At 46.8% G+C, this 19,878-nt stretch overlaps 1 protein-coding gene across 4 annotated transcripts in view; it reads left to right on the top strand.

Moving 5' to 3' along the window:
- tweek (transmembrane protein KIAA1109 homolog tweek) overlaps nucleotides 1-19,878 on the top strand; it is a 576,634-nt gene that overhangs the window by 119,413 nt on the left and 437,343 nt on the right. For all 4 annotated transcript variants that reach the window (XM_070534911.1, XM_070534912.1, XM_070534910.1 and 1 more), the window contains one exon: nucleotides 12,584-12,793. In XM_070534911.1, the coding sequence (XP_070391012.1) occupies nucleotides 12,584-12,793 (210 nt within the window). The remainder of the gene's footprint in view (nucleotides 1-12,583; nucleotides 12,794-19,878) is intronic.

Here is a 19,878-nt window from a genome sequence, read left to right as displayed (position 1 = left end):
ACATAACAAGCCTAACATTAGCATTCTGCCAGTCGTGAACCCGTCACTTTCTTCATCCTTTTCGGTGCACCGTGCGAGCACCATTTCCAACATCCTCCGCAGCTGACAATGTCATTTGCACAATTCCTGGGGACAAAGAACTTGAAGCAGTCTCGTAAGCTCCGTATCGTTTTCTAGTCGGACGTTGCACGCTCTGACGTACCCATCATTCAACTACTTTTGCTAATTTCGAAAATGTAATGGTTACTTTGTCATCTCTAATAATGACAAGGTCATCACTCTTTAAACTGGTATCGAGCTTTTGTGATCTGCTGTGCAGGCTTCTTAGTGTCAAGATGTATTGCGTAGTGTGTCTGTGCAACCTGCCGAGTTCTCGCTAGGACGTGTACCTACCAAAAAGTGCAAGAGTTAAAGGCAAGAGTTTGACATAATAGTTCTGCGGGTTTCTGCAGAACTGTTACGTCAAACTCTTGCCTTTGCTATGAGTTGTTGACAAATTCGACTTCGCCCTACCATCTGCCAAGCCGCCTGGTTTGCTCAGATGGTAGAGCAGCTGCCCCAAGGTGGTCCCGGGTTTTAGTCTCGAACCAGGACAAATGTTTTTTCAACTGCGAGGCTTTTCTTTCGAGGAACCCGTATGGGTTTCCTTTGTAGCATTTGCTACGAACAGGTGGATGTCTGATTTTCCCTTTATTAATTACTTCTCTCCACCTTGCGGGTTTCCACAGAACTATTACGTCAAAATAAATGACTCCGAAATAATTCCCCCATCCCACAAAATAATTCGATGCGACCGCACTGGGTGAGGAGGGGGCATTGCCTTGATCGCAAAAAGGGAGATAACTTGTGTCCAGCTTCCAAACATACCACAGCATGAAAGCATTTGGTGTGAAGTTGAATATTGAGATCTTTCTGTTTTAGTCGGTGCCGTGTACAGGCCTCCCAAAAGCCCAGTGTCATTCGTGGGATCTCTTTCCGTCTACTTGGAGCACATGCTCCGACCTAATCATAAAGTTTTAATGGCCGGTGACTTCAATCCACCAAGCGTTGATTGGGAACAGCTTATCAATCTCTGGCTCTCATGATGCTGACAGTGCATGCCTCCTTCTTGATTCTATGTTGTTTCATGATCTTAAACAGGTTGTATTACATCCCACACGTGTCACAGGTCTGACCCAATTGATTCTTGATCTTGTATTTATGAAAGGCTTGTCGGAAAATTCTACTGTTGTCTTAACTGAAGGTATAGCTGACCACAAACTTGTACATGTGGACTTGGAAATACGTAAATGCATCCAAGTTACACTTATCACGCAGTCCTTTCTAGATTTTTCATCGGCTGATGACAAATCCATCTTTGATTGCTTACACCTTTCCCTTGATGAATTCAAACGTGATGATGACGCCACATTTCTCTGGGACAAGTTCAACTCTATTGTTAGGTGTTGTATTGATAAATTCATACTGACACGTAGAAAGAAAACTAAACATCATAATCCATGGATCATTCGTGAAATCATTCATGTCAAGTGTAGAATAAAGCGCAAACGCAAGTATAAGCTAGCCCAGAATACCGAATTCCACTCTTTAAGGGATGCTTTACTCGTCATACTACGTAACACCTGTTACAAGTTTTATAATCAGACTATGATTACATTCTTAAAAAACTCCCCAGGCAAGTTTTGGCATTTCCTGTCCGACTATAACCGAAGTGTTCAGCAGCTAAGAATAAAAACAGCTTAAATTATAATCCTAATGATATCGTCAATGAATTAAATGACACATTTTATAAAGCATTCGCTCGACCTCCAGTTCTCAGCGCCCGTGATAAATCATATACGCCATCTGCATCTCAATCAGTTTCTGACGTTTCAATTAGTCGCGAAGGAATTCTTTCTATGTTGCTTGGTATTGATGTAAAAAAATTGCCTGGAGCCGAAGGTTTGCCTAAGAACTTTCTTCGATGCTACTCCGAACTAACTTCTGAATTCCTTACATTATTTTTAATGCATCCCTTAAACAGAGCTCAGTACCAAAAAAACTGGCTCACGGCCAAGGTAATACTGGTGTTTAAATCAGGTGATAAACTTGTTCCTAACAATTACAGACCTATTTCCCTCATAAGCACATGTTGTATACTCTTGGAGTATATTATCGCTAACCACATATCTAACCACTTGGAAGCGATTAATTTTTTGTTAATTTTCAGCATAGCTTTTGTAGGAAGTTTTCAACCTCAACTCAGTTGTTATCTATTGTACACAACTTTGCCAGTGCCATAGATGACCGCCTGCAGATTGATGCAATATATCTAGACTTGTCAAAGGCATTTGATCGTGTGCCTCATGTAAATCTAATTGAAATACTTAAATCACTTGGACTACCAGAATATATAGTGCATTGAATTCAAGCTTATTTAGCGAATTGTGTTCAGTTGGGGGAAACTGATGGTGTGAAATCTAATAGCCTGCCTGTCTTATCCGGTGTACCGCAGGGGTCAGTGTTGGGACCCCTGCTGTCTCTTATCTATGTAAATGATATTGCTAAAAATTTGGATCCTAATATCAAGGTGAAATTGTTTGCTGATGATTGTGTCATTTATTCTGCTGTCAGGAGTTCTTCATGCCAGGGTACACTTAACAATAGTCTTTGTAAACTCGCGGACTGGTGTGATCACAGAGGAATGCAAATAAACTTTTCCAAAACGGTTTCAATGACAATAACACTGAAACGAAAACCACTACTTTATACTTACCACATTGGCAATCGGAACCTTGAATCTATTACCTCTGTGAAATACTTAGGCATAACAATTAACAGTAATCTCAAATAGGACACCCATATTAACAACATATGCAACAAAGCCTTCAAAAAACTTTGCTTTCTACGCAGAAAGCTAAAGAAGTCACCTTCATCTGTCAAGCTGCAAGCTTATCATTCCCTCGTACACCCAGTCCTAGAGTATGCTTCCATAGTGTGGAATCCGTTCATTAATAAGGAAATTGATAAACTTGAACCAATTCAGCGCCTGGCAGCACGGTTTATTTCCTTCGGTTACAAAACATCATGATCAGTTTCTGGCATTTTAGGCCAACTTGGACTGGATCCGATCCATGTGCGCCGTAAAATCACCAGGCTGAAATTTTTTAACTCGTTGTTTCATAATCAAACAGGTTTAGCAAATGCCACATATATTACTCATGCTCCACAAAGGTCGTCGCATAATTTTCATTCTAAAGTTGTCCAGTCATACTTTGCTCGCACTAAAATCTTTCAGAAATCATTTTTTCCACTTACAAGCAAAGAATGGAATTATTTACCGAAATGTGTTGTTGACTGCACATGTTATGTTTCATTTGAAAATAATGTGACGCAGCAGTTGTCACGACGTTTATTCCGAGTTGAAGATGCGGCGAACCGACCACGCCCACAGCACGGATCACACTCGAGAGCCAGCCCCACAAGCGATGATGAAAAAGAACCCCATATGAACCCCACATGATGATCATGCACAGATGACAAAGAATAGCTTATAAATGGCCACACTAATGTCCCACGGCCATCCTGGCTGCAATTCAAAGGGGCGGCGAATGCCTTGTGAAAGGCTTCATACGGGAAATGTGGACAACCTCAGCGGCGCGGCAGCGGCGGTCATTTGGATCAATAACTGGTACCACGCGATAGTTAACCGGAGAAGTCTGCTCCAAGACCTTGTAGGGGCCGATGAACAAAAGCTGAAACTTGTCACACAAGCCAGGAGTACGAACTGGTGTCCGGAGTAGCACTTGCTCGCCAGGGTGGAAGCACATGACGCGATGAAAGGTGTCGTAATGCTGCTTGCGGTCCTATTGCCGTGCTTCGGTGTTGATGCGTGCGAGCTGGCGACAACTCAGAATGCGTTGGCGCGCTTCTTTAACGTTTTGAGGGCGCCGTAACTATACGGCATCGACCATTTTTGGACTTGTTCGCGGTGCCGTATATTTACGTCATTGACCCTCAAAGGGTTAATGATCTTCATCATAATGAAATTCTCAATAGAACAAAGTATTTAACTTTTCATAACTTCTTGTCTGTAAAACACCATGTGTTTAGAGCCTGATTGTAATGAAGCTTGTTTATACACGATTCCACTATAACAAACTTTCACTGCCTCTGCCAAGGAGCAGCGAGACAATAAATGGAAACTTTTGCTAACATAGATGGTCAAATGGTTGAATTAGAAGTGGCTGCTTGCGAAAAAACCTCTTGAATCATGCCCAGCACGAATAGAAGTGACCTATAAAGTAGGCGGCGTCATGTTCTGTGTAAGATCCAAGTGAGATTAGATCCTTTCAAATCCCATGCTCAGTATGCTTTGGGTGTAAGTGAAAGTGTGCAAGAGTAAGCTAAGAAGCATGGTGACTTGTGTGGGATTCTCACCCATGCTCTTGGGACAAAGGAATGTGACAACACAGTAGTGCAAACAATCACAAGGGCATTTATTGCACCTTTCATAGACCAGTGCCTGCTAGCCGAGTTGCTATCCACAAAACATGCCGATGGGCGCGCGACAAATCATGGAAGTCCAACTCACCACGACTGGATAGCGAGCGAATATGTTTGCCCTCTGCTGGACAACAACGCCTGGTCATTGGCGCGTACAATCATGCGAATGGTGGCGTGTTCGAACGATCGTGTTTGTCCATTCTGGGGTAGGCCTCGCGAGATGAACTTGCAGAAGCGTGGATCGGTGCACGTGCAGAACGTCCGCGCCACTTGCTGACCCCGAGCCAAAGAAGAAGAGCCTTGTCCCTTTTGCGCCCAAGTAACTCCACTGTTAGGTGGCGTTAGCTGAGGCACCTTGTGCCATCTCTCGCACTACCCTGCAAGCATAGCGACTGCTGCTGTAAAGTCATGCGGCGAAGCAGGATTACAGGAGACAGGAGCTATGTGGGAAAGCAACATATCAGGAGACACGTGAGAGTCTCGCTTCCCCACACTTGATGAGCACCGTCTTCCCTTGTGAGTTAAGGGTAAAGGGGATTGGAGCAAGCTTGCAGTAACACAATCAAGTGCATGCAAAGGGCGGAGTGGGGAGCAGGTTGACGTACTTCTCCTTTTTCAGCATGGCCATAGCTCAGTATGGCTGTCAGCCCTGGTCAATGCGTACGCATGCCGTGCTCCCTGTTTTAGAGTTAATCTGCCACATGTGCAAAAAGTGGGCATGCTGAGATTGCATGGCATCATGTGTGCTGCCTTGCTGACTGGAGGTTTGTAATCTCAAGTTTAGGAGATTCAAGTTTTGTAATCTCAAGTTTAGAAGCAATTGTGCTCCCCACTGCTGGCATTTGTCATTCTACTGCAGGCAACACTGTCAGTTGCGGTGGCAGAGTGGATGTGAAAACATGACTGGCTTCACTTAATTCGTGCCCCGAGTGTGAAGATGTCATTGCATAAAATGGTATCTAGCATAAAATGGTATCTTTCATCTCCAACTCGCAAATTCAATAAAATCATTTTTTTCACATTCAAGTTTGCTTGTTTCAATTACCTGGTAATTTGGAACAATTTGCAGCCCCTTTCACGTAAAAAAAAAACGTTTATTGATGACTGTACTTACTTGCATAAAATGTTTAATTTTAATGCAATGAAATTTGTATGTAATAAAGCAAATTGCCGATTTTATTGACTTCGTTACGTCGAGATTTATCTGTATCTTATTCAGGAAATATGAATACAGTGATGGGGTACCTTCCGGGGTGTCTGGCTGTGGTGTTGGGCCGCTAAGCGCAAGGTTGTGAGATCAAACCCCTGCCACGGCATCCACAATTCGATGAGGGAGAAATATGAATGACAAAAAGTGACAGAAAGTGGACAACACATGTCGTGTTGTCCACTTCTCTACTTTTGTGTTCTGTCTGCATGCCTCACCTCTTTTTTTGCCTGAGAAATATGAAAACACTTTTGTACAGTCAAACCTCTATATGTCCTCTGTATGTCGAACAGCACGGTGACTGCCAAAATAATTTGATATAGCCAGAATTCGATATATAAAATCACGTAAACAATGTGTCAAAAACTGCCAAGGGCGCTATCGGGGATCGTTTGATTGTGTCGCACGGAATTGGCTTTGGCCGCGCCGACTTCGTCAGCCGGGAGCATGGTCATTTGCACCACATGCAGGTAGCCTAGGCTACGCCGACTTCGTCCACTGCGCGAAATCGGCACGGCCTAGGCCAATCGCGTGCGGCGCAACCAAACGCGCACTCCGAACAACAATCTCTTATAGCGCCTCAATTGTGGCACATTAAATACTCACTTCAAGCTTCACACAAAGCGTTTATTTCTTTGGCTGAAAATGCTGCAGCAGTGTAGCCTGCTTCTTATTGGCAGCCACGTGCTTAAACCCGTAGTCCTCAACATAGTCTAAGTCATAGGCCGGCGGCGTAGAAGGGCCAAAAAAGCTACAGACTCAGTTGAAGTCAGGAGCGGGGCAACATCAGCACTTGTGGAATCAACCTCGGCAGTGTCTTTGTTTGGCCGCTACTTCTACTGCGATCTCCATGTCCATCAATCGAAGCATTTTGAAACACTCACAATAACAAAGCATTAAGTGGTGTCTGCTGAGGCATCTATGAGTGAGCCCAGGAAGCGCACGCTGTCGCGCGTCATTGTGAGCGCATACCGCGAGTCCTCGTGAGACACAGCAGGCAAAGAGCGCGGGACTAAGGAGGAGTCGGTGCAGCAAATGCACTGTGTCGTTGACGCTGCCGAAGTCAATGGTCGCACTAGCCAAGCCCCCACGTGCGTACGCCGCTAAGTTTAAATGGCACCCTCGGCGCGATAGATGTGTACAGCTATGGTGCGCAGCAGTTGGGAATGCCCATCGCGCCACCACTATCTTCGAGGGTATTGCGGGAAAGCTCACCGCCTGTCAACAGACCGCATGTGGTCTGGGGTGGCGGAGCTCGGTATGTCCATTTTACGTCCGACCACGTTCAACATAAAAAATAAAAGATGTGTGCGATTTTCTGATTGATATAGAAAGTGTTGGATATACGCAATAATTCGATATGTCCATGTTCGGTATATCAACGTTGACTGTATATAGATTTAGGTGCATGTTAAGGAACCCCACGTAGCCCAAATTATTCCGGGGTCCCTCACTACGGTGTGCCTCATAAGCACATTGTGGTTTTGGCACATAAAACCCTGTAATTGAAGTGACAGGGGTATATATGAAATAGAGCCTGCTCCAGGATTTTTTTTTTTTTTTCGGTGACAGCAATTATTGCTAACACATTGCTCCACAGAGGTTTTGAGGTGCGCATTCCAGCCCAAAGCCTAGTGTTAGCTGTGTTAGACTCTATGCTTGCGTGCCCCTACTCAAAAGCGTTTTTTTAATTGTTCAAGCATTTAGCCGTGTTTGGGTGGTGTTCATATTGTTACGGGAAGGAAGAAGCGTCCGTCTATTTACAGGTAGCTTTTAATGGCTGAGCCAACAAGCGTAGAGCATCGATACTGCTAAACACTTCTTCGTCGTCCGCAAGACCACCATCAGCGTCGTCTGCTTTCCACATTACCGACTGTGACATCACCCCCGTCGGAAAAAGCACCTGATTGGTGCGGCTCTTCGGTCGGAGAAAGGTAAGGTTTGAGACGGCTGACGTGGATGATGTCAGAGAGGGTTGAAGGCACCGTGGCATTCAGCGGAGACACTTCATATGTGACAGGGGTCACCTAGCGAAGGATGCGGTAAGGGCCATAGTATCGTGAGAGGAATTTCTCGGAAAGACCAACATGCCTAGCTGGATACCATACTAGCACAAGAGCACCTGGCTCGTAGTTCACGTCGTGATGGCGCTGGTCGTAACGGCACTTCTGGTGTGTCTGGGAAGCAGAAAGACGAATGCGGGCAATCTGGCGTGCTTGGGTCGCTGTGGCTTTTACATCCCGAGTGTACTCTGTCGGCGAGTTGAGCTTGGTCGAGAGGAGTGTCGCAAAAGGCAAAGTCGGCTCACGGCCGAAGAGGAGATAGAAGGGTGAATAGCCAGCTGTGTCGTGGCGCGAGGAATTGTAGGCGAACGTGACAAATGGTAGAGCAATGTCCCAGTCGCGATTATCGGAGGAAACATACATTGCTAGCATGTCCGTTAATGTGCGGTTCAGGTGTTCGGTAAGACCATTAGTTTGAGGATGGTAAACGGTAGTAAGTTTATGTTTAGTAGCGCATGATCGAAGTAGGTCGTCTATGACTTTGGCAAGAAAGTATCTGCCACGATCGGTAAGAAGTTGACGAGGTGCACCGTGGTGCAAGATAACGTCGGGAAGCAAGAAATCAGCGACGTCTGTAGCGCAGCTGGTCGGTAGGGTTTTAGTAATGGCATAGCGAGTTGTATAGTCCGTAGCGACAGCAATCCACCTATTTCCGTCCTTGGATATAGGGAATGGTCCGAGGAGATCAAGGCCGACGCGAAAAAAAGGGTCAGCCGGTATATCCAAAGGCTGCAGCAGTCCGGCAGGAGGCACAGCTGGTCTTTTTCGGCGTTGACACGAGTCACACGCGGCAACATAGCGCCGGATGGAGCGGTTGAGACGCGGCCAGAAAAACCGTCGCCGAATTCGGTCATAGGTCCGCGTGACGCCAAGGTGTCCAGCGGCGGGAACGTCGTGCAGTTGCTGCAGTACAATCTTTTGCAGATGAGACGGGATGGCGGTTAGGAGCTCGGGCCCGTCGGGGTGCATGTTGCGGCGATACAGGATGCCATTTTGTAGTACGAACATGTGAAGGGATGGGTCAGACGGAGCAGAGAGCAGGCATTCGATAATGGGGCGTAACGACTTGTCACGTCGTTGCTCAGCGCCAATGTCTTGCAAGGCTGAGAGCGAAAGAACGCAGATCGGTGCGACATCCACTAAACTGTCCGGTACATCGACGGGATGATGAGAGAAGCAGTCGGCGTCCTGATGTAGACGACCCGACTTGTAGACTACAGTGTATGTGTATTCTTGCAGCCGTAGGGCCCAGTGACCGAGGCGGCCGGTGGGATCCTTGAGGGAGGAAAGCCAACAAAGGCCTTGGTGGTCAGTTGTAACTGTAAATGGTCGTCCATATATGTAGGGTCGGAACTTGCCCACCGCCCAAATGAGGGCGAGGCACTCGCGCTCAGTAATCGAGTAATTGCGCTCGGCGGGAGAGAGGAGGCGACTGGCGTAGGCGATAACGCGGTGGTGCCCACATTGGCGTTGAGCTAAAACTGTGCCGATTCCGTAGCCACTGGCGTCAGTGCGGATTTCTGTCGGAGCGGAGGGGTCAAAATGGGCGAGAACAGGAGGTGTGGTAAGCAGCGTGATGAGCTGCGAGAAAGCAGACGCTTGTTCAGAGCCCCAATAGAAAGGAACGTCTTTCTTCAGGAAGTTAGTCAGGGGACGGGCAACATGGGCGAAATTTTCCACAAACCTGCGGAAGTAAGAGCAAAGGCCCATAAAGCCACGAACATCTTTGGCACAAGTTGGTACAGGGAAATTCTGCACAGCATGAACTTTAGTGGGGTCGGGGCGAATGCCTGACGAATCGACAAGGTGTCCGAGCATAGTTATTTGGCGGTGACCGAAGTGGCACTTGGACGAGTTGAGCTGCAAGCCAGCGGTGCGAAAAACAGAAAGAACAGATGAAAGTCTTTCAAGATGAGTCGCAAAAGTTGAAGAGAATACGATGACGTCATCCAAGTAGCACAAACAGATGGACCATTTCAAACCACGCAAGAGCATGTCCATCATCCGTTCACAGGTCACCGGGGCATTGCACAAGCCAAATGGCATTACTCGGAACTGATATAGGCCGTCTGGTGTGACGAATGCGGTCTTTTCACGGTCCATTTCACCCACGGCAATTTGCCAATATCCAGAGCGAAGGTCTATAGATGAAAAATAAGTGGCACCGTGGAGACAATCCAGAGCATCGTCAATGCGGGGAAGTGGATATACATCTTTCTTGGTGATCGGGTTTAGATGACGATAGTCAACGCAGAATCGCCAGCTGTTATCCTTCTTTTTGACGAGAACAACAGGGGACGTCCACGGACTGGAAGAGTGTTCAATAATCCCTTTGGCAAGCATCTTGTCAACCTCGCTCTGGATAACTTGTCGTTCAGAGGGCGACACCCGGTATGGGCGTCTGCGAACAGGTGCTGCATCGCCGGTATTTATCCGATGCGTCACGACCGTAGTTTGACGTAAAGGGCCATCGTTCAGATCGAAAATGTCGGAGTAGGACTCGAGGAGGCCACGGAGCTGTGCGGCTTGTTGGGTGGAGAGGTCCGGTGCAATCATCTTTGTAAAGTCCTCGGTCGGGGCTGATGCAGAAGGCGCAGAATGAGCAGTGGTCGAAGACGGCGCAACAGATAGAGCAGAAATGTGGCACTCGTGCGTTGGTGCCAATGTGGCAAGAGACTTGCCTCGAGGAACTACTTGCGGGGACTGTCCGAAATTTAGGATCGGAAGACATGTCTGATTGTCCGCAACAGAAACGATGGTGTGTGGGAAGGAGACATTGTGAGAAAGCAGGACTGACGTCTCGGGAGTAAGGACATAGTCTCCATCAGGTACAGGTGGGCTGGCTAAAACAGGGATGGAGGTTGCTGCAAGAGATGGCAGGCGTATAAAATCCGCAGAGCAAAGCTGAGCTGGAGCTTGAGCAGGAAGGTCAATGGGAACAGGTAGGGGTAAGTCAAGTTGTACAACACCGGCGGAACAGTCAATCAGAGCAGAATGGGCGGACAAAAAGTCGAGTCTGAGGATCACATTGTGAGGGCAACGTTCAAGCACACTAAACAAAACGGACGTGTGGCGACCGGCGACACCGACACGAGCAGTACACATTCCAAGCACAGCCGGAGTTCCACCATCGGCGACCTGGAGCAGTCGAGTCGGAGCAGGAGTAAGTACCTTCTTCAAGCGCGTTCGAAGCTCCGCACTCATGATGGAAATTTGGGCTCCAGTCTCGATGAGTGCTGTCACGGGCAAACCATCCACGTCCACGTCCAGAAGGTTCCGATTAGTAGGCAGGGTCAGCAGAGGAATTTCAGGCCGGTGTTCTAGAGCAGCGTCACCTCCAGGAGCTGCCCCAGTTAGTTTCCCGTCGGAGAGCGGCGACGGTAAGCTGGGGATGGAGAGCGACGCAGCTGGGGCGAACAGGAGCGGCGACTATGTGGTGATGGCGATCAGCTGGTCGCGGTGGCTCGAGCGTTGTCAAGTGCGTCTTCAACCTCGGTGGGGAGGGATGGCGGGCGAGGATTCAGTGGGGGGCGGCGGTAGGCGGGAAAGCTTGGTCGAGAGTGTGCTGGCCAGGAACTTCGACAGTGGCGAGAGATGTGGCCCACACGTCCACAGTAAAAGCAGATGGGTCTATCGTCATGGGTGCGCCATTCGGCCGGGTTGCGATAGCTCGGATATGGACCGTATTGGCTCCGGTGAACAGGGGCAGTGGCAGCAGACGAAGCAAAGTCAGGACGGCTGGCGGAGCAGATGGATGGAAGACCTACATTGGCAAGTTCTTGGTGAATGACCGACTGGATGAGTGACACAAGCGGCCGGGAATCGTCAAAGCACTGCGTCACAGGCGTGGCAGGAGACGCTGCTTCGATTTCTCGCCGAACGATACGGACGACGTTCTCGGAGGAGGTGGGCTCACGCGGTGGACAAATGTCTTCGCACGTCGATGAAGCTGCAGTATTAGGTAGACGCGTAAACTGTTGAACTATGCGGCGACTCTTCGCGTCTTCAAAGCGGCGACATTCGTTAATGATCTCATTGACCGTTGTGATGTTCTTATAAACAAGCAGGTTAAACGCGTCGTCCGCGATGCCCTTTAAGACGTGGCTGACCTTGTCTGCCTCTGCCATATTGTTATCTACTTTGTGGCAAAGAGCGAGGACGTCCTGGATATACGTCACGTAAGATTCAGTGGTCGTCTGTACACGGGTCCCAAGGTACTTCTTTGCAGCACGTTGGCGGCCGACGGGTTTGCCGAACAAATCTCGAAGCTTCTGTTTACACTGGTCCCAACTCGTAATCTCTTCTTCATGTGTTTCGAACCAGACCCGTGCTGTTTTCTTGAGGTAGAATATTACATTAGCCTGCATAAGCGTGTTATCCCACCTGTTGTGTGCCCTGACCCGTTCATAATTCTGTAACCAGTCATCGACGTCAACGTTGTCAATCCCGGAAAACATGCCGGGGTCGTGAGGCTGGGCCAGGATGACCGTTGGTGGCGACGACGGGGCCGCGGTTGAACTGTCTCCTTCGGAAGACATGGCGGCCAGGTTACGTCCGCTGCGGAGCTCCGTCTTGCTCGATTACCCCGCACGTCCACGAATGATGTTACGGGAAGGAAGAAGCGTCCGTCTATTTATAGGTAGCTTTTAATGGCTGAGCCAAGAAGCGTAGAGCATCGATACTGCTAAACACTTCTTCATCGTCCGCAAGACCACCATCAACGTCGTCTTCTTTCCACATTACCGACTGTGACAATATATTTGGAGTACATGTGTGTTTATTTGAAGCCGAAGTAATCAGGTGATGGGCATTCTTCTCATTCATGCAGGTCCTGTCATTAGAAGGCGCGGTGCTGCACTTGTTGATGCAGCTGAAGGAAAACTACTTTGGGGCCTGTCAGGACTACGTTGACATGGAGGCTGATGCACCTACTACAGCTGTGAGGCTGCCTGAAGGAGATTTCGATCCACGCTGCTTCAGGCCTCTTGATGTGCGTGCAACGCTTATCATGCATGACATGCAAGGCCATCTCATGAAGGTAAGGGCATATCGTTACCATAAAGCTTCTTTTACCCAAGAGAACTTCATTTATTTTGTAAGGGGTGTTGCCTGAAGACCACTGGTGCATGCCTATTGCATGAGCAGAGCAGCTAAAGTGCCTTCATTCACTTCGCCAGTTTTATACGAGCTATTGACAGGGATGGAAAATATCTCTCGAACATGCTTTGTTAGTTCAGAAATGTTTAAGCCGTAAGAGTGATCGTTTATGAAATGGTGCTTGGCAGAAATTGGTGGCAATGCTTTTGCAAGAAAAACTGAAGATTTTACACACCCGCTTATGGTGACGAATTGCTGACAAGTCTTCAGCGAATGTCAGCCCTCTTCAGTGGCCACAAGTGGCATGCATTGTCTTCCCACGCAAGCAAGACAGAGGTACTGGGGGGCAGATAAGTGTGTGTCTCCTCCTGTAGCCTAGCTGGAGCTGTGCATGGCCGTCAGTATAGGTGAGCACACACATGGCCTGCGCACTCTACCTTGGAGGTAACCTGCGGTGGGTGCAAAGATTGGTGAGCCTACATATGGCTTCATATGTGCTGTGTTGCCGCGCATTTAGTGCTGGAGGTCTTGCAATCTCAGGTTTTAGAGATGCATTGAAGCGAGAGACAGACAAACCATTTTCTCCCCTCTGCCTACGCACTTCATGATAGCGTCAACCCATTGTGGGCAGCACTATCAATCATGTTGACAGTGTGGACGTGAAAGCGTCATAGGCTTCTCTTCGTTTTTGCACTGCTGATGTGAAGATATCAACAATAAGGCACAAAGTTGTATCTTTGTTCACCGACTCTCAAATTGAACAAAATAAATTTTTTCTCTCATTTGAGTCGCGTACCTCAGGACCTTCATTAAAGTTTTGCATCCATCCATCTCATTTAAATTGGTTTTGTTTTTTCGATTGCCTGATAATTCTGAAGATATTACAGCCAATTTCATGTAGAAGACTCCATAACCAACTGTTCTTATTTGTGTAAAAAGTCGAATTTCAATATAACAAAATCTAGATACAACGAAGTAATGCACATTTTACTGACTCCGATATATTGTTACGAGCCAGTTGCCCTGTGGATATAGAAGAAGACGCTTACATGTGGCCTGGACAAGAGGAGAATGAAGTGATGTCTATTGCCCGCCATCTTTATTGTTGCTGCCCCACTTTTAGGCTCGTTGTCCATAGTGGAAATAAACCCCCTTATCTGTGGATCTCCATGTAACATCTTGGTGGAGTTGGTGGATACATCATAAGCACACCACAGAACTTTGTAGCAGACATCCTGTGGGCCATTCGGCCATGTTGGCTGAGAGGCCCACTGCTTTGGCTTTGGCTACCACAACACTGATAGTGTTGACCCAACTCCGAGACCCTGACACCTTCTTCGGCACTGACACCATGGATGTCGAAGACTGGCTAATCGAATACGAGCGAGCCAGCAAGAACAACCAGTGGGACCTGCCTATAATGCTGGCTAACATAATCTAATTCCTCAAGGGAGCAGCCCATCTTTGGTTCCAAACACATGAGGAGAAATTGACTATTTCAGACACCTGCAAGCGAAAGCTGCAGGAACTCTTTTGGGAAGCCATCGAGCCACCACGAAGATGGTTCGTGTGCTGGGACGTTGACTCGGACGTTGACTGTACAATTGACCAAGACGATGCTTCAAATGGTCCATGGGCCGAATGCATGGCGGAAGGAGAATAAGAACAGAAAGGACCGATGCACTGAGGAATTAACGAGAAAGGAAGCGTGCTGCCACCTCTTTGAAAGAGCTTGAGCTCAAAAAACACAGTGTTGGCTGACGCCGAGATGCAGGTGTCCCTCATCCAAACTCATCCAAAGCAAAATAAACTCTTTAAAGAAGTGAAACCCATCACTGAGATGATGTGTATGAGCTTAGAGTATGTCAGGACAGTTGAGGTTGGCTTCTTAGCTGCTGAGAGAAAATCTTAATTGTGAAAAAGTTCAGGCCTCATACTGATGAGCGTGCTATCAGTTGATAGAAATAGCTTGTATTTGAATATATTTACTTCTGTATGCATCTCCTTTTCATTCGTATTTGAAAATGTTCGACTCGATTTGGAATGGGTTTTACCGTTTTTTCGCTGTGCATTTTACTAACACAGGGTGTCTACCAACCGGGAAAACCGGGAATTCTCAGGGATTTTGAGTAGTCTGGAAAAAGTCAGGGAAAACTCATGGAATTTGTGCCTCTATCAGGGAAAATTAGCTGTGATTTTATTGAAAGGGTCGCAAGTTGCAGTAATTCTGGCCCGAGTAACAGACAGGAATCACAATGATCGTCTTTGACGGCCTGTCGATTTCTGGAGGAGTTGCAGTGTACAGTCGACGACCGACTTTCCGGTTTCCCGATAATTTGGATGGCTTCGCTGCACCGCCACGTACCCCATAGAGTCAATGTATGAGAACGTCTGAAATTTCGGACGCAAGAACTCTTTGCCGTCCCATTTTCCGGATGTTTTGCCGGGACCACAGGTCTGAAACGGCATTAATCAAAGCCACCACCACTGCCATTTTGATTATATCGCTGCCTTGAACCGGCACTCTCGCACGCAGATCCGCTGGCAGCCATCGCCACCACTGCAGCAATGCTAGGCCTAGCTGTTTTGACGTTCGCTATGAAGCTTCTTGACGTTGGGTGCCATGTGTTTTATTGAAATAATTCGTTGCTGTAAGCAATGGCATGGAGATCGCCTTTTTGGTCCTCGCGATTGGATTAGAAGCTTGGAAAGCACGGTGCGTTGCATAATGCCGGTTCCCGAAAGTCAGATTCGCCTCCGTACAGAAATGTTACTTGGTGAAGCATACGCACAAGTATTGCAGTGAAGCATAACAAGCATGGGGAGGGGCTATTGCCACGGGAGACAGTATGTATTCCTTAATTATACACGAACGCGTCCACCCGGTATTTCCTGTCACAGTGCAAGCACCGATATGCCTAATGCATGTACCGACAGGCGTGCAGAGCGTTCTCGAATGTGCCTGTGGCGGTTTGAGACCTCAAGGGTAGTAAATGGCATGCATTTATATTTCTTCAACTGGCCGATTTTTCGGACGTTCTCGCGGTCCCTAGGTAGATCGGAAAATCGGACGTGTACAGTGCAACTGACCAAGAAGTTGCTTCAAATGGTCCCTGGGGTGAACGAGCGGCGGAAGGAGGACAAGAACAGAAAGGACCTACGCATTGAGGAATGAACGGGAAAGAAAGCGTGTTGCCGCCATTTTGAAGGAGCTTGAGCTCAAAAACAAAGTGTTGGCTGATGCCGAGATGCAGGTGTCCCTCATCCAAACCAAAATAAACTCTTTAAAGCAGTGAAACACAACACTGAGGCGTCGTGCACGGGCTGAGAGTATGTCAGGACAGTTGAGGTTGACTTACGAGCTGTTGAGAGAAAATCTCAATTGTGACAAAGTTCGGGTCTCATACCACTGAGCTTGCTATCAGTTGATAGAAATAGCTCATATTCGAAAGTGTTTGCTTCTGTATGCATCTCCTTTTTATTCGTATTTCAGAATGTCCGACTCGATTTGCAATTTTTTAAGACATTTTATTTGTAATGCAAAATAGAAGTGAGGCGTGCAGACAGGACACAGGAGTAGAGAAGTGGACAACACGATCGCCGACTATCAACTGAAGGGAGCACTGAGGCGAAAAATGAAAGAAGACAACAAAACTCATCTGCGCATGCTCAGGAATGGTAACACCACGTGTCAATCGGGTACACGTGCTGGTCTACGTGAGAGATAACGGTTAAGGCACTTAATCTCTTCCTTATGTAAAGTAATCGAAGGCTGACTCACGCACGCACTTCCACCATTATAGATATGCCATGCCTCTACCATAAGACGCGTATCTTCATTCTTATGCCTGTACAGTATCGTGCATTCATCTAACTCTGGCTTGCAGTTACAATCTCGGCAATGTAGCGAAAGATTAGAAGGCGATCCACCGGTTAACGACCTTTTATGCTCCATTAGCCTCTGATTGATACACCGTCCCGTTTGCCCTACGTAGAACTGGCCACAGCTAAGGGGAATTTGATAAACCACACCCATACGACATTCAGTAAAACTGTTGTTCTTATTGTGCTTCACTGGACAAATATCTGTTCGTTTTTTGCCTTTAACCCGCTCCTTTTTATTCTGTACGGCAGCGCATATCTTACCTAGCTTATTGGGAGCAGTGAAAGCAACATTAACATCATATCTGCTAGCAACTTTTTTAAGCCTGTGCGACACTGAATGAATATACGGAATAGCCACTACTCTTTTTCATATTGATAGTCAGCGTTCGTGTTGTCCACTTCTCTACTCTTGTGTCCTGTCTGCACGCCTCACTTCTATTTTGCATTATGAATCCTTACCAACTAGCTCAGCTTTCTGTCGTTCTAAGCTTCATTTCTAGTACTCTGAGCCCTTTTCCTTGTTCCCCTACTTATCTGCACAATCCTGCTTCGTTAGCTTCCTTAATTGCGATATGTATGTTCCGCGCTAGAAGCATGTCATGGTTTAGTCGTAATCGTGTCGTCCCTTTGGAAGTTCAAATGATATGCGGCTTTCTTCAACCATCAACTGGGCATGCCAGGAGGATTGGAGCTATTCTTACTGCTGAATCATGGCGCCAAGTTAGGTTCTACCAGGAGTGTCTAAGGGTCCATTGCGCGGCCCTGGGAGACGGTCACCTTTGGAACCACCCTTACAACGATTGGAATAAGTTAGTCATGCAACATGCGGACTTCCTATGGAGGATGAAACTTCCGGAGCTTCAACAAAGTAAGAGGAAACACCTTTCTAATAATTCACCGTCAACTAATGTACTGGTTCTTGGAGATGCCATAGTAAGTGATAACCATAGAAGAACCCTTGCTTTAGGCCCTAAGCACTGTTTTAAGCCTAACATAAAACCCGTTGAAGTTTTAAGCTTACCGCGCTGCATAACCAGGTTCGTTCCGGAAGAAGAATGCTCACGCTGTATTTCGGATTGCATTGCTAGCCTTAAACAATCGAATTCCCATTTTAAGACGCCTGACCCTGTCCGACCGTTAGTTGATTACCTTGTGGAGCATAAACTTAGACCTGTAATATCTGACAAGGAAGGTTATTTCGTAATTATGCCAGATGACGTGTTTTCAGAAAAAGCGATTTCAGCCATAGAAAAGAATTTGCAACCAGTCAAACTCAAGCCTTCGGTAGTTAAGCAACGTGCGGTTGACCTCTTGTCAAGACATAATCTTGATAGGCTTGTTTGTAACGTCAAGAAAGCTAAATCCCTCACCTTAGAACTGTTTTTCTCGGCCAAGACCCATAAACAAGAAATTCCTTTTCGTGCTATAGTGTCAGAGAAAGGGACGTGGCAGGTCTGTGTCGCTAGTTACCTACAGAACTGCCTAGCTTCACTAATTTTTTCAGATCCCTTTTGCCTACGTAATTCTCAGGCGCTAGTTCACTATTTAAGAGAGGAGAATCCGGGTGATTGTACAGCTTTTAGTATGGATATTGAAGACCTGTATTATTCCTTGCCGCATGACGGGTTGCTAAATTCCGTAAATGAGTGCATTAAAGAACAAGTGCAAGAGTCGGCTTTTATTGACAGATGCGGTGTTTCCACGGGAGCTTTTCTAGAAATTCTTTCAATGTACTTGAAGTCGACGCTGATTGGGTGGAGAGATGGCGTTTTTCTGCAGAAATCAGGCATTTGCATTGGCTCAAAGGTTGCCCCTATTCTTAGCAACATTTACCTGAGTAAGGTTGACAACTGCTTAGAGAAAGCCTTAGGTGATAGCGTTATCAAGATATTTCGTTACGTTGATGATTACCTGATTTTCTGCAATAGGGAAGAATTAGACTCTGCTGCTACCTCGGTAAGTGAGCAATTTAAACTTTATGGGGGAGGATTAAAGTTTACCAAGGAATTACCTCAGCGACGCGTAATTCAGTTTCTTGACATTTCCTTGATCTTCGAACAAAATCATGTTTGTTGGCAGTACTCCCCAAGATCTTCAAAGCCGTTGCTAAACTTTCAATCCAAGCATTCTAAATTAGTAAAAAACGGAATCGCCATGTCGTGCCTTAAGTCTTCCCTCACAAGATCTTGCTTGCACAAAATGAGCGCCAGTTTTAATGCGCAGGTCCGGCGCCTATTAGAAGCAGGTTATCCTAGTGTAGCGGTGGCCACTGTAGCTGAGCGCCTAAAGAAGTCGGTTTCGAGAGGGACGGACGTAATTACAGAGAGCAGTAATCGCAAAAAAAGAGTAGTGGCTATTCCGTATATTCATTCAGTGTCGCACAGGCTTAAAAAAGTTGCTAGTAGATATGATGTTAATGTTGTTTTCACTGCTCCCAATAAGCTAGGTAAGATATGCGCTGCCATACAGAATAAAAAGGAGCGGGTTAAAGGCAAAAAACGAACAGATATTTGTCCAGTGAAGCACAATAAGAACAACAGTTTTACTGAATGTCGTATGGGTGTGGTTTATCAAATTCCCCTTAGCTGTGGCCAGTTCTACGTAGGGCAATCGGGACGGTGTATCAATCAGAGGCTAATGGAGCATAAAAGGTCGTTAACCGGTGGATCGCCTTCTAATCTTTCGCTACATTGCCGAGATTGTAACTGCAAGCCAGAGTTAGATGAATGCGCGATACTGTACAGGCATAAGAATGAAGATACGCGTCTTATGGTAGAGGCATGGCATATCTATAATGGTGGAAGTGCGTGCGTGAGTCAGCCTTCGATTACTTTACATAAGGAAGAGATTAAGTGCCTTAACAGTTATCTCTCACGTAGACCAGCACGTGTACCCGATTGACACGTGGTGTTACCATTCCTGAGCATGCGCAGATGAGTTTTGTGTCTTCTTTCATTTTTCGCCTCAGTGCTCCCTTCAGTTGATAGTCGGCGTTCGTGTTGTCCACTTCTCTACTGTGTCCTGTCTGCACGCCTCACTTCTATTTTGCATTATGAATCCTTACCAACTAGCTCAGTTTTCTGTCGTTCTAAGCTACATTTTATTTGCTGTGCATTTTACTAACCACTCCCTTCTATTCTC

The sequence above is a fragment of the Dermacentor albipictus genome, chromosome 3 (assembly GCF_038994185.2).
Source record: "Dermacentor albipictus isolate Rhodes 1998 colony chromosome 3, USDA_Dalb.pri_finalv2, whole genome shotgun sequence".
In the NCBI taxonomy this organism is placed as follows: Eukaryota; Metazoa; Arthropoda; class Arachnida; order Ixodida; family Ixodidae; genus Dermacentor; species Dermacentor albipictus.
The sequence above is the reverse complement of the archived record's forward strand: the minus strand, read 5'-3'. Positions and strand labels throughout refer to the sequence as shown.